The 15,702-nt window shown below is 36.2% G+C and overlaps 1 protein-coding gene across 1 annotated transcript in view; it reads right to left on the bottom strand.

The window, feature by feature from the left end:
- Positions 1–15,702, bottom strand: part of ADAMTS6 (ADAM metallopeptidase with thrombospondin type 1 motif 6) — a 146,390-nt gene that overhangs the window by 111,903 nt on the left and 18,785 nt on the right. The window contains exons 6-8 of the mRNA XM_057389632.1: positions 14,307–14,524; positions 13,705–13,788; positions 13,066–13,211 (exon numbers count right to left, since the gene is read on the bottom strand). Of these exons, the coding sequence (XP_057245615.1) occupies positions 13,066–13,211; positions 13,705–13,788; positions 14,307–14,524 (448 nt within the window). The remainder of the gene's footprint in view (positions 1–13,065; positions 13,212–13,704; positions 13,789–14,306; positions 14,525–15,702) is intronic.

Below are 15,702 nucleotides of genomic sequence, written 5' to 3'. Positions count from 1 at the left end.
CTATGTGTCACATCCAGAACACTTCCAGAGAGAGTGACTCTACTATCTACCTCAGCAATTTATTCTAATGGTTATTCCACACTTGCAGTGAAAAAATAGTTGCTAATATCTAACCTGAACTTCCTCTGGCACAACTTGAGACCATTTTGTTTTGTTCTTTTACCTGAGACATGGCAAGAGAGGCTGGCCCCCACCCCACTATGACCTCCTCTCATGTAGTTGTAGAAAGCCTTGAAGTTCCCCCTGAGCTTCCTCTTCTCCAAACTAAACAGCTCCAGCTCCCTCAGCCTAATGGTCCTCAAGCACTCTTAATTGCCTTTGTGGCCCTCCTATGGATCTAAGGCCACATCCTTCTTACACTGGGGGCCCCAGAATTTGAAGCAGGACTATAGGTGATGTCTGATAAGAGTAGCGGGGGAGAATCACCCCCTTGCACTGCTGGCTACATCCTTTGGATACAGCTCAGCATAAAGACTGGCTTTCTGGGCTGCAAACACACAGTGACAGGTCTTGTCCAGTTTTTCATTCACTGATCCTCCAAGATACACTCTGCAAGGCTGCTCTCAATCATTTCTCCATTCAGCCATATTCCATGTTTGGGATGGCCCTGACCCAGGTGAAGAATCTTGCACTTTGCTTTGCTGACCTCTGTGAGGTTTGCACTAGCTCATACTCTGAAGCCTGTCCAGGTCCCTCTGGATGCCATCCCTTCCCTCCTGCATGTTGACTGCCCCACACAGCCTGGTGATGTCAGTGAACTTGCTGAGCTGTGCTCGATCCCGTGGTCTATGTCCCCGACAGAAATTAAAATGTGCTGGTCCCAATATTGGCCCCTGAGGAATGCTGCTCATCACTACTGCCCACTTGGACATTGACTGCATCTCTTTGAGTGCAACCAGACAATTCCTTATCCACTGGGCAGTCCATCCATCAAGTCCATGTCTCCCCAGTTTAGAGATGAGGATGTCATGTGAGACAGTATCAAATGTTTTGCAGAAGAATAGGTAGATTACATCCCTCTTCCTTTATCCATCAAAACTATAAGTCACAGAAGGCCACCAAATTGGTCTGGCACAATTTTCCCTTGGTGAAGGGCATGTTATGTTGGCTGTTACCAATGATTTCCTTATTCTCCAGTGCCCCAGCAGTTTCCAGAAGCATTTGATCAATGATCTTGCTGAGCAGAGGTGAGAGTGACTAGCCTGTAGTTCTCCAGACCTATTTTTTTTTTAATATTTGAAAAATGGGGATTATGTTTCCCCCTTTCCAGTCACTGGGAACTTCACTAGTCTGCCATGACTTCACAATTATGATGATGAATAGTGGCTTAGCCATTTTTTCCACCAGTTCCCTCAGGACCATTGCATACACCTCAGCAGGTCCCATGGACTCATGCACCTTCAGATTCCTTAGATGGTGTCAAACTTGACCTTCTCCTACAGTGATTCTACATTCTCCCACTTCCTGGCTTTGCCTTCTACAATTCAGACCGTGTGGTTGGAGGACTTGCCAGTGAAAAGTGAGGGAAAAAAACTCATGGAGTACTTTGGCCTTCTCCGTGTCCCAGGTAACCAGGTCTCCTGCTTCCTTCTGGAGAGGACCCATATTTTACCTAGTCTTACTTTATCATTGACATACTGAGACAAGATTTTCTTGTTGCCCCTCAGCAAGTTTAATTCTATCAGAGCTTTAGGTTTCCTGATCTGATCCCGAGATCCTTACACAGCCTCTTTGTTTTTCTCCTTTACCTTACAGGGCTACCTTACCCTGCTTCCCAGCTCTGGAGGCTTACATTTTGTATCTGAATTTGTCCAGAAACCTCTTGTGCATCCTTGAAGGCCTCCTGGCACTTCTGGCTGACTTTCTCTTTGTTGGCAGGCATTGCTTCTGACCTAGAGGATATGATCCTTGAATATTAACCAGATTTCTAGAGACCCTCTTCCCTGTGCAAGTATTTATTCCAAAGTACTCGACTACTGTGTTGTCCCTTCAACAGCTGAGTGGCTGAAGTCCTCCACAAGGACCAGCACTTGCAAACATCAATTCTGCTCCTATCTGTCTATAAAGGACCTCATCCACTTGATCTTCCTGTTCAGACTCCCACTATAAATGCATCTGCCCTCCCTTTAATCCTGATCTGTAAACTCACAGCTGGCTCTACATTGCTCATCAGGCAGAGCTCTATGCATTCCAGCTGGTCACTGAAAGAGAAGGCAACACCCTCTGCTTGTCTCCTGTGCCTGTTTCTATCATTCTTCTATCATTCCATTCCAACACACAGTCAGAGGAGTCATCCCACATCATCTCTGTGACACTGATAAGACCATAACCTTGCAGGCATGCACAGGTATCAAATCCATTTATTTATTCTCCATGCTACATGTATTAGCACAGAGGTAGGTAAAATGAGTCCTTTATGAAGGATAAAGCCAACTTGCTGGCTTGAGCGGCTGGAATTCCTTTGTGCTGCTCTTCACATGCTCTCCTGCTGACCTGTGATCTCTCTCCAAGCTCTGGACATCTCTTGCTGGCCCTGGGATCAAACTGGTAGAAGTGGAATGAATTGAAGTTTCTTTCCCCCAGCAATTTTCAATTAAAACCCTCTTCACCAGCTTGGAAAGCCTATGACTGAAGATGTTCTTCTCCCTCTCTGACAGATGGACCCCATCAGCCCACAGGAGACCACGGGTCATTGACTGCTTTCAATACAGTTTTGAAATACTAATATAGATTGTATATTAATAGTTTAAATTAGGAGTACCTAGAATTTTGCATAAGTGCATTTTTGTATGTTTTATGAATGACTAGTGATCTAAGAAAGACATGAGAAAGCATCAGTAGAGGATAATTTTTTTTTTTTTATTCACAGTGTTGATAATATTCTTATTGCTGGCCTGTATTAGGTGGACAAGGAGACATACATATAGCAAAGGCCCAATCAGAAATTTAAACATTAGCAATAACTAATAGAAATAAGTAAGAATTAAAGCATAAAAGCCCCAGAAATTGTTGCATTTGAGAGTATATTCCCATTTGGAGTACTTCCATTGCCACAATTTCACCTGCTGATAATATACCCATGTGGCAGCAACAAAAGAGAAAAGAAAAAAGTAATGGTAGGAGGAACTAAAATACAATGTATGAAAGAGCAAATCTACACAAGACTTACTAGTCATTAAATGAGTTTACAATTTCATATTTAATTCTTTATAGTTTGTCAGACCACTCTTTCACAGGCTGTGACAAAATTAATTGTTTGACCACAATTTTAGTCAGTTCTTAGTGTTATCTCAGTCTTTATATTCCAGCAACCATATATTCCAGTGTTAACTTCATGTAACAAAGACTGTATAACATATGTCTTACTTCATATAGCAATGTCTTTAAAACACGCATCTTTAGAAAAGTAGAAGTGTCAGTTAAGGAAATAACTGGGAATGCAACACAGGCAGTAATTTAATTCAGAGTACACCACATGTGGTTTCTTATTTTCTCCATCAAATTTCTTACTCATTAAAATATTTGTATTTGAGCTGAAAACAAAAGAGTTTGATTGAGTTTAAAGAAAGAATTTCTCTTCTTTAGCAGATCTGATTTCAAAATCAACTTCAGTACCAATTAGCTCTGCACATGAGATTAGACCAGCAAGGGAATTACAAAGTATTCAACTACGAAATTTTAACTGCAGATATTTACTTTAGTTCCACCATACAGTTTTGTCAGAATTTTAATAGCTGTTAAAGTTACATTTCATCTCACATTATGAAAGTGAAAAAGAACATTTACAACTGCACACATGAACTACAATTAATTTCTTTACTTGAGATGATTCTGTAATACCCTCTGCTCCTCCCTATTCACACCTGCTCTTTGACTGGAAAATTTCCAGACATTTCCCTTCAAGTGCCTGTTCTTTGCCATAAATTCACTGAAAGCAAGAAAGAAGGGAAAAAACCCCCACCAAAAAACACTGAAAGTACGCTTAAAACACTGAATACACTTAAAAATTAGTTAGAAAGTTTATAAAAGCCATGAATTCAATATAGAAATGGGTAACTCTTCAGAGGAAATACCATTCCTAATTTTAAAAAAAATCAAGGCACTCATGCACATTATTTTATTATTCCACATTTTAAAGCTGCAACATATTTCAAGATGTTTTAAGGGCATTGAACAGACAGTGCTCAGTTCAGGTTTTACTTTCACTACTTTGCATAATTAAAGTGAAGCAGTGAACTCAAATTGAAATCTTATCCAGATCCTGCCAAAATAGTGGGCATGCCGCAATTGACCTCAAAGCATAAAGAACCATGCCCTCCAATAGGAAAGATTAGTGTAAATGATCAGAAAATGGAGAATAGTGAATACTAAAATTAAATAGATATGATGTTGCCACTCAAAGAATGAATTTACAACCGGTGTGTCCCAATTAAAACCACATTTTTAATGTATTCTGATACATAAACAATCCAATAAAAGGTAGCTGTAAAGTTGTGCTAAAAGGTCCAGACTGATGTTTAAAACACGAAGAAAACATGAAAATGTAGTGTATATACATTCACATGTGCAAGAGACAGAATTTATGCAAAAGATCACAAACGAAATCCAAAACTGGTGAAAATACAGGGAATAAACCGGCCTAATATGTTTTTCTGGATTGTTAAGAATGATAAATAAAAGACTAACTAATGTATTATTCTGCCAGTCATTGTAGGCTATGAAAATAATAACATCCCCAATATTATACTTGAGCAAGAGAATGGAAAAACATAGAAGGTAAGGATTCTACTTCGATTACTAAGACAACTCAAAAATGAGAGATTTTTAACAAGTGTGTCTACTTTTATAAGAAAAAAAACTAAGCAAAATACAACATTTCAAACTGCTAGAAAGCCCTTTGTCAGATATCTGGCCAAGCAGTAACTGAGTGTTCTAGCAGATATCCCAAACTATTACCACCAAACATTTCCTGGAAAAACTATAATTTGAATAGTTTTATGACCCTTTGTGCAACTCAGAAGGTGAATGCCTGAAGAAAAAGGTGTGTGTGTGTGTTGGGGGAGAAATAGAGCATAAAAAAAAGTATTTTTCACTGGACTTTTTTTTTTTTCTACTAAGTCTAGTGTACAAATGGAAAAATTTATTTGTAAACTACCCAAGATATTAACATACCATTACTATCAACATATGTAAGCATATGTAGTCTGGCATTTTATAAATTTATCCTGATGCATTTTGAATTATCAAAAGTTTTATTGCCACATTTAGACATAGACTTTAACTGAGACAGTTACGAGTTGCATTGCTCATCCTGTGTGCTGGTGGATATTCTCAAGATTTCCAATTCAGAAAATCATCAGCTGTGTAAGCAGCTCCTCTGAGCAAGCACATCTTAAGACAAATTCATGGGATTATACCCAAAATTTCTGTCTTCAGCTGAGAGGGGAGAATATTATTTTAATTCAGTCTTTTCATTCAATATCGATTATTTGAATCACTCCAACAAAAAATATTTTAAAAAAGCTTTCAGACTTCAAGTCAGAGCATGAAAATCTGAGCTTTACTCCATGGCATTGGTCACTCTTCTGGATTTGGTATTAAATAAAGCACATTTTGAACACATTTTGTCTGTCTGGAATGGATTAAGCAAACTCCGGGTATACCTTATACTTTTTCCATCCTTTCACCCTCAGAGACTCAAATTTTATACATTAAATCAGAATACACATCCTGTAACTAACCAACTGTACACTAAGAGTCAACTAATGGCATCCGAAATTAAAAATAACAGCCTTTTTATTGATTAGAAAGCAGTCCACTCACATGTTGTGCTTGTTAATTAGCTGCAAATAACCTGCTGGTTGACATTTGCCATGCAATAAGCAGTTTTTCAGATTCACATTCTAGCTACTTTATTGTTCCACATGAGTTCCCTCAGCTCCCACAGAGTCTATTTGATTCCTTTCAGCTACAAAATCCAGGAAAAAAAAAATTAAAGGTACAATTTAACCTAATCTACCCCTCAAAAAAAAAANAAAAAAAAAAAAAACCTCACAAAAAAATTCTCAGCCAGGAGTGGACACCTGACCAGTATTTCCAAACTTATTCTACTAACATGAGGTGGGGGAATAAAAAAACCTGCCCAGCAAGTTTATAACTGTCACAGAAAAGGGAATTACAAAATACGCCAACAGATTTTATTAATTCTCAACTACTTCCCTTTTTCTTCTATTGCCTGTTTTATCTACTGATTTTCTAACATCATGTCACAGCCTACAGCCTCTCACCTCATAAAAAGGCATACAGAAAAAGGATAACGGAGAATTCTCCACTGACAATCTTTGAATATGTTTTTCCTCCCAAAGAACACATAGCGCTTGGAATATGACTCCAATCTTGGAGCATGGCTCTAGACCCAGATGTATCTAAAGCAAACCATCTACACACAGATCATGTACTGCCATAACAGCTCACAGTTGTTAGGCTGCATGTCTCAGTCTCCATTTCTCTTTCGACAGTCTCAGGGTCATCATTCCAAAGGATATGCTTTAGCAAAGAAAGCAAAGACCCCCAACACGTTTTTGACACAGAAGAATATAAACACTATGAGAGTGGTGCCATATCTAGCAACATGACTGATTTAAGTGGTCAACAGCAGGTTTTAACAAGGTGGGTAAGGAATACATCCAGTATAGAAACCCTATACAATACATTTGTACATAGGTACAAATATTCCTATGCAAAGCGACGCACAAACAAAATAAAATGCCTTACTTTCCTCAGTCTGAGAGCAGAGCCTTAGCACATTTCAATTTTGTTTCAGGTTTTTTTTTCCAAGTATATGATTTTCAATATGCAAATACATTTTTTTCTCTAAGACCCCTTCAATTCCCTGAAAACAAAGATGAATGGGAATTTGGTGCTATTATTTGTAAATACGGGCCCTTACCCTTTATATATATGCAGAGACAGACACTAAGAGCAATATATGCCTCAGCTTTTCAAACCTCTCCCTCAGAGAAGTAATCTTACGTGTGGTCACAAGAAAATTAAGGAAATAGACACTGTTGCAATTTTTACAAATAAAGAAACAGAGTCTCCTGTCAGGGGCTTAAATTCATCTCACGGAACTCCAGCAGAATAAGCCAAAAGGCTACAGAAAAATACAAGGGTGACAACTAGTTAATGGACTTCAGAGTCAAGCAAGAAACAAGACACAGAATTATTGCTTGAAATTGAAGTTTTCTCATTAACAGAGGAACTAGCCACAGGATGAGGATCGGAGACAAAGCCACATGAAAACAGCAATGCTTTTTAGTTGCAGATTTATTGGACAAAGCTAGGAAATTGTGTTCACAGAGCAGGGTGACAGTGCCTTGTATAAAAGAGGAATCCTTGCAAGAAGTTAAGGAGCCCAGAAGAAAAGCGGAAAAATGCCTCAGAAAAGAAGCATAACAATCTTGGAGCTGCAGGAGGAAAAGAATGTGCAGAGTCCTGGCTGGTTGGCCTCACCTCACTACCAAATGTCTTAACTCGTACAGAACCTGATGGGGGAATGTTATTTACTATTACAGAATAAAAACACGTTACTAACCTCTAGGCAACTGACATGCAAAAGGGCAACTCTGTCCACCAAACTGATTTCCTTTTAGGACTGTTATCTGGACAATGCAATGACAAAACCATTCCTGGCTGCCTAAAAACTCTCAATGTTATTAAAAAAATGAAAGGCATGATTGTGGTCAGCTATACACAGGTATGCAAAATCAAACAAGAAACGTTTTGTTCCTGTCAAGTGAACAGCAATGACAGAAACATTTCTGTTCTTAGACTGAACCACAAGACTTACAGGAGTTTAGAATTGCTGTCRTTTAAATATACTTTCTGTCCCCTAAGAAAAACTGGCAGCAATGGTCTGCACCTTGGATGCACGCCTCACAGACAAAAATAGTGCCCATTACCCATAAAAGCACACCAGTAAGGAAATGACTGACTAAAGCATTATGAAATTAATATTATACATATACAATATACATAAACCAGTTTTGCAAAATTCTCTCCTTGAAAGATTTGAAAAATCCACCAACTGTATAAGAACACTAAACCTTCCCACATGGGCTCCATCAGCATTGCTACAGAAATGCTTCGCACTAAGATTGGCGTTGACGCTAACAGCAGCTAAACCACACTGCTCAGCAATGCACTTACCTAATGAGTTACAAGAACAGTGGTAAAAATACAAGTGTCCATTAAGAGAGAGCTCCTTCACTGTCTCACAATTTTAACATATACAAGCCCACTCAAAACTCAGACATATAGAAAAAATATACCCTATGTGGTACTGAACATTTTTACTCTCATTAGTACAACCTGCAAATCGACTTAATCAATAAAAACATCTTACAGCTCTGCTTCTTTATTCAAGCAAATAAGGACTCTTCCCATAGAGTACATCAGTTCATAGAGGCTGTGGAATTAAATGTTGCTAAAGTAGCAAACCACTTGGGAACTCAACTCAAGTGGATTTCAATCAAAGCAAAATATTTTTGTATTTCAAGGTATTTTGAGTCAAGAATTTCAGAATATGTATCTACTTAAAACATGCAGGTTCACAGTCTTAAAATTAATTCTAGTAAGTTTTTTGCAAGGAATGTTCCAACAAAAGCACCCTAGCTGCAAGGAGGTCTTAATATTTTTGTGAAGCATAGTGAATTTGTTTTCCTTTTAAAACATAAAATAAACTCATGATGGTATGTGAACTACCAACAGTACATGACATTTCATTCAATAACTTTCGAGAAGTACTGTTCCTTAAGTGAATGAGATTTCAAATGCTTCTCTGTTTAAAACAATTGCATCTCAAAGACCAGATTCAGTCCCTTTAGAGATACACACCTTAACTTTCCCCTGAAGCCATTCTATCCATGGGCTGCCTGGTATGCCTTTTCACTTGATTTTCTATCACACCAGGAGGCAAAGTAATATTCCATCTCAGCAGCAAAACACTCTATTGCCGCAAAGTTTAGAGTCAGTCACACATCCTTTGGATAAACAACTATTTACTACCTGGACAAATCACACTAAATCCCTTGAGCTATACAGAAATGTAGCTATATATATGTGTGTGTATATGTATATGTATATATATATGTGTGTATATGTATATGTATATGTATATGTATAGCAGTCTTTCAGTGTAAAAGAAACAGCATTTTTAAAAAATTTTCACCTTCTCAATTCTTGGTACTAAGTTTAATCTAGAATTCAACCCGTACCCTTCTGTGCAGGTACACAGGAAAAGGAAAAGCTCTGTTCATAATGTATAGTTAGCAAAAGTACTGCTGATGATCTCCAGAATTCCTGTTTTATGGTCTTTAAAGATCAAGAGAAGGAAGCAACTGATAGAAATGGAAGGGAAGCTTGGTTCAAAAATATGGTTAGAAATAAAGTAATAGCTGTATGCTGTAGCTCTTAAATTTTGTAGGTTTGTAATCTATGGAGACCCTATTTCTTAAAGAGTTTCTGGAGAAACAAGTAGAGGAAGCAGCCTGCCAACGAAAGTTTAAAAAAAACCAAATCACTAATTAAGAACTAACTTGAAAAAGGCAAAAAGATACCTCTACACTGGAGTGGGATGCAGAAGACTCAAAATTTAAACTGAATTTTAAAATTAATTATCTGACAATCTGACATTGTTCTAAAAAGCAAGCATAATGATGCAGGAATGCAGGAATCAAATGCAAGAAGTTTGGGTATTTTACCAAAGGATTTGAGACAACCATAAAAGTTTTTCTCCTATTTTTATTATTCTGCAGAACAAAATAATTTTAAGGATTCCCTGGGTTTACTTAAAGCCTTTGTGAAAAAGGTGACATTGTCTTAGCAGCATTACACCCTTAACCATCCTCAGAGTTCAAGTCCGTCTGCTTAGTATTTTACTTCCACTAGCCTACAAGAAGCCAACTTGGAAAATTTCAGGATCAAATCTTGACGTCTGAGACTTAAATATATTATCTTACAAAAAAATTGTAGGTGATACACAATATATGGTCTTAGAGCAGTCTCTGGCCAGTGTTATTTTTAATTAGCAGATAAGAAGTTTTGCAATTCCCTACCCAGTCAGTAAAATATGCACCCTGCAGACTGCAGGGTGGCGGCAGGGTCATGACAGCAAAGCCCATACACCAGGCACACCAAACAGGTAGGCTCCTGTCCAAAGGCCAGTGGCTTAGTGGGCATGGCAACAACTCCATGGGACTTAGGTGATCAGTTTGGCACACCTCCATTTCCAGCTACGCTACAGATTTTAGCATGGAGCTTGTTTATGATACCGTCTGCATTGGTCAAGCAGACATCCCATGGGAATCCGCAGCCCTAATACTGTTTGTCCCAGATCAGAACATGCTATCTTTGAAATTTACACAGAGGAATTGCTAAGAAAAGCTGTAGTGTTGCCTTCATTTATGTGGTTGAAGACAATGACTCATTATCTTAAAACCTTCATCCCCACATTCAAATTGTTGTCTGAACTTAAATACTTAGCTAGCACTAGGTAATCTTTTCAAATACATCAAACTACTTACTGAAAAATCTGGTTTTAATCAACACAAAACTATTCATAATATTGAATTGAAACTTTCCTACTTTCCATAAAATAGAAGTACACACAATGAGCAAAAATTGATTCCAGTGTCAAATTCAATAAAAATGTAATTACACCATACAAAGCAGAACAGCATCAGTGGGACAGATTCAGGAAACTGTTTTCAAAATACTATTGGAGTGGCTAAAAATTATCCTAATGTTTGGTAGTATAGGCTCAAATTCCTTTGGGTAGACATGATTATTAAAGACCTCTCCAGTACATTACGAGTTTAAAGAACCATTGCTCTAACTTTCTCTTTCATTTCATTTCATATAATGCCTTAAATCTGATTCACCAAGTGCAAGATAGACAACAGAATGAAAACAAGTATATCACCATTTCAGTAACTTATTTAGAATTACTAAAGGTAGTAGACTTACACATTTATACGAATATAAATTTGTCTTTACTCATTTCAACCCAAAACAGTTGTGTCTATTCTTGACATAAGCTGATTCATTTTTTTAGTAAGAGCCAGGATAGCTAGCARTTTTAGTAAAAGCTTGATTTATCCACTCAAATTGATTAGCCCTTGAGATTATTTTAAGGAATTACCATTATTACATGAATAAATGAATAGAAGCATTTTGTTGTGAAAGCACATATAACTGAACTTTATAAAGGTCAGTCTTACTAGCCTGCAGACACAACATTGAGGCACTTTGTTAATTTTAAATATAGGTAGATACTTAGAAATGTAAACTTCTAAGAAGTAAACTAGGACTTTAGAAAATTCTTACATCCCTTTAAAAAGACAGCATACTAATACTACATACTTAGACAATTGTAGCCCCCATAACAAAGATTTTTTTTTTTTTTTAAATCCTCACTATTTACTGGCTTTTGATGAAAAAAATGTAATTTTCAACAGGTTTTACTCATGTTCTCGGAAAACTTTCTTCTTATATAGGTAGAGGACTGCAAGTTAGCAATTGCTTAAGCTTTCGTTTGGAACACAGAACTATTCATAACTACACTGGGAACATCCTACTGGAACATCCTACCACCTCAGGGAAGCCAGTATAGAATACACAGTAATAAAACATATTAAAGCACAACAGTGAAAGAAAACTGCAATTTGTAGTGCCAGAATAACACCAACAAAGCGTGAGGTTAATCAACCCCAACAGTAAAAATACAGAGCTGCCAATACAACCTATGCACATGTATACTGAGGGCTTTCAACTGACACAGCCATACCACCCATGAATTACACCTTTTCACTCACCTAAATTATACCAGTAAAGGCCTCATGTATAGCACATTTATAGACACATTCAGCTTCTCAAGTCCTAATGAAGGAATTACTTGCATGCAAAAAGTTGATAATAAACAAACGCCTTTATGAAAAACTAAAACCTTAATATGCAACTATTTTTTTTTTCATTTCCTTCCTTAAATTGATTTGTCTAAGACTTTGATCTTGTTTTTACACATCTGGAATCTAGAAACTTTCTGAATCAATCTAGCATTTTAGCACTCTGATTTTTACTATGTATTATTTAAGACTATATATAACAATTATATCTTATATATGAATACAAAACACATGCAAGTGATTCACTAGCTTTTATTTTCTCTCAAAAATAAATAGATTTGTTCACAATGCAAAACAAAAGCAACAAAACCACCACCTTCCTCAGGAATAAAAAGAAACTTTCACAACTTCTATGCAAAATTATACAAAAGATGCCTTATTTTAATCACTATTTCAATTTTTTTGCAGTGATTCTAAGATAGATTACATACAAAGCAGTACAGAATTTATCCTAGAAAGCATTTATCCCTACCCCTAACTGCAAAGGGACAAATACCTTCATCAAGATCACAAGATTACAGCACAGGTTTTATTGAGTTTTAGCACAGTAACAGTGAAACAGATGCAAACAAATGGGCACATATTGAGGCTTTTAAACTACCTATTAAAATTGTCAGTTCTCATCTAAATTAAGCATAATAAATCAAACCAGCTACAAAGCAGTCTCATATTGCCTGAATCTGCAAGAACCTGTTTTCAGAAAAATACTACTACAGTAGTCGAAGTTCTGGCTTGAAATTCTTACAAAACCACTTTATATGGTTAATAAAATATTTTTTGTTTCGTTGTATGCAGTCTTACGAATTCCATTATGAAAYCATAAAATGTTCAAAAGGAACCATCTTTTCTACTGCAGTATTTTGCATTGGCAATTACAAAGTGAAAATAACAGTAGAAGCAAGTGATTTGCAGATCATACTTTTCCAAATTCTTTATCTGAATTTTAATACTCTGATAATTTAAGACAAGCTATTTATTAATTTTTCTCCTTTTAAGGTTACCTACCAATTATATTACTTTGCAACTAGCCTCTAGACATATATATGCTAAGAACAAGAAAGCTATAGAAATAAAACAAACACAATACTTATAATGACCATACCTAGTAATAAGAACCGCATTATCATGGTGGGCAATCCCATTTTCTGGAATGGTGTTTCCATCACTTTGGTGGGAGAGAATGGATTTCTGCCACTTACAGAAGCTATCGAGGGACTTGTCTGCATGGTGGTTTATCTCCAAGTTTGGCTGCAATACAACATGCATACCAGAAATGTTCCAAACAAATTACTAAGGTCAGTTGTTAAGCCTTTTGAAAACTAAAATGGGACTATAATTAGAAGCAGTGGTTTCTAGGAATAAACTCTTCTTGCCAAATTTTATTTCTGTAAAATCTGACCCCAAGTTCAGCTGTGTATTACTGAACCATCATTCTTTCTGCTACAACTTTAATAATCATTATGTCAACACAGGAAAAAAAAATCAAAATACAGATCTAAAAATAAAACTGACATCCCCGAAGGTGTAATAATAATCACCTGAAGTAAGAATAGATATCTTTGAGATGATACACGAGGAATATTCCTTTGAACTGCTTCATCTTGATTAAAGTAGTGAAAATTTACATGATAGGTTTTGTACATAGAGGCAGCCACTTCAAGAAATAATTACATAAACTCTGTATTATACAATAATGTAATCTGTACTTCAGAGGTATAAAGCTTAGCACAACAGCTCTTACCTGATCTTCAGTGAGGACAATCAAACGTGTCACTATAATATTCACAACGTTTCCTAGACTGGAATCACGATAAAGTTTGGCAACCTGACCTCCAGAAAATAAGAAAAGGCACAAAGTCAGACATGAAACACTACTTGCTTCCTAAAAGGTTAAAAATTAACCCAATATCTTCATGTCGTTCCATAATGTTAAGTATCATTGTCACCTAAAAAGTTATTTTTTGACCAAAAAAAACCGTTCAGTGAAAAAAACCCTTTTGAGTCACATTTTTCAATCGAAATTTTTTACATTTTGTTTCATAATTCATCCAACACAATGAGCATTTAGAGTGTTGACTTAAGCAGAACAGAACTGTATAATCTGAATGTAATTATTTTAATTCAGAATTGAAGACAACAATTTCAAAGTGATCACAACATACTCCTTGACAGAAAAAGCATTCCATTTTCCCCAAAATGCTATGATTTTCACAATTTTAACTATTCAGTCTTCCAAGCTAGTACGTATATTAAAGCATTATTCATGGCAATAAACACTGGGCAGTTCCATTAAAATTTCAGTACATACATATTGATACGAACACAGAGAAGGATGAAACTTACAATATTCATTACACTCAAAATGTAGTGTTCAATGTCTTTGCGACCATGGTATCCCACCATCATTTTGTCTGCTACTACCAGCGTTTCCACAAACCGTTCAAGGCTTACAGATCTCTTCTGTCGACTATGACTGCTTAGTGTGTCATTGACTGGAAGTGAAGCTGGAAAAGCAGATGCATCATTCATCCACCAAGGTTTGCTGCTTCTTGTGAGGTCTTCTAGGAACCAAAACAATTAGATACTTGAGAGGGGGTCACTAGTAAAACTCATTCAAATGCAGCTGGTTTATGTTTTGAGATTGCCATCTTCAAGGTTCTAATGAAGCATTTATTGAGGTAAAGTAAAATTAAATTTATTTAATTTCTGAATTATTTTTCAATAACTTACATACTGGGAAGTCAACTTTGCCCTGCAATAATTTCAACTCTCCTTAAACTTGAATTACGATGATCAATCATCAATCCTCCCCTAACATTTATGTTAATACTAAAGATTAGACATAATTAACCACAAACAAATGCAGAATTTTAAGAATAAGATAGCTGAAACATTTAGGAAAAAATACTAGAAACCAAAATGTCAAAATTAATACAAAAGTTATCAAAATTTACTAAGGAATTAAACATATTTATGAAACACCAAAAAAAAGCTTTCTCTCTCCTGCAAAGGTCTGTAATTTTTACGCAATTAGGCTTACATGCCTAAAATTAATCCAATTCCTCTTCAGAAAGTTATCAGGTTATATTTTATCTACCTTAATAAATTAATTAACTATAACAGAAAGTTTTAATTGGTCTGACATGGGGTAATTGTCATGGTTGTTTTAATACTAATTTCACTTCAAATACATTGATTCTTGGTTTTCTTTAAAGTATAGAAATGCATGAAAAAAATATTCCTTGTGTGCAAGAGATCCCTTATTAAAAATCCAAAGAGCTGTAACTATCAGCAAAACAAACATTACAAACTAACTTTGAATTACTATTCCTGTCTTCGGGACAAAATTGAACCATCCTTCCTTGAAAAACCGTTTTTTTTTTTATTTTGTATCGTATATCCCATTTCCACAAAGGCCCACACAGATCTCAAGCTAAAGTTCAGCCAATGTATATTACTCGCCTGGTTTTATCTAAGTGGGATTTCAAAATGCCTAAGTTATTCCTGGTATTTACAGATGAGCACAAGAACATGAACAGATACATCTAGAATTGTGTGAACAGGACAGCTCAGGTGAGCATTTTGTGAGATGCATCATTACTTCCACTGAAACAGTTCATGTAAGGATGAGTAGAGATAGAACCAATTCCTCCCATAAAAAAGCAATGCTTTATGAAATCAGCTAAAGCACACTGATTTAAAAAGAAAAACTACACCACAAAGAATGTAAGTTCAGGTC

The sequence above is a fragment of the Malurus melanocephalus genome, unplaced genomic scaffold (assembly GCF_030028575.1).
Source record: "Malurus melanocephalus ecotype Western Australia unplaced genomic scaffold, MMel_1.1 scaffold_18, whole genome shotgun sequence".
NCBI classification, from domain to species: Eukaryota; Metazoa; Chordata; class Aves; order Passeriformes; family Maluridae; genus Malurus; species Malurus melanocephalus.
The sequence above is the reverse complement of the archived record's forward strand: the minus strand, read 5'-3'. Positions and strand labels throughout refer to the sequence as shown.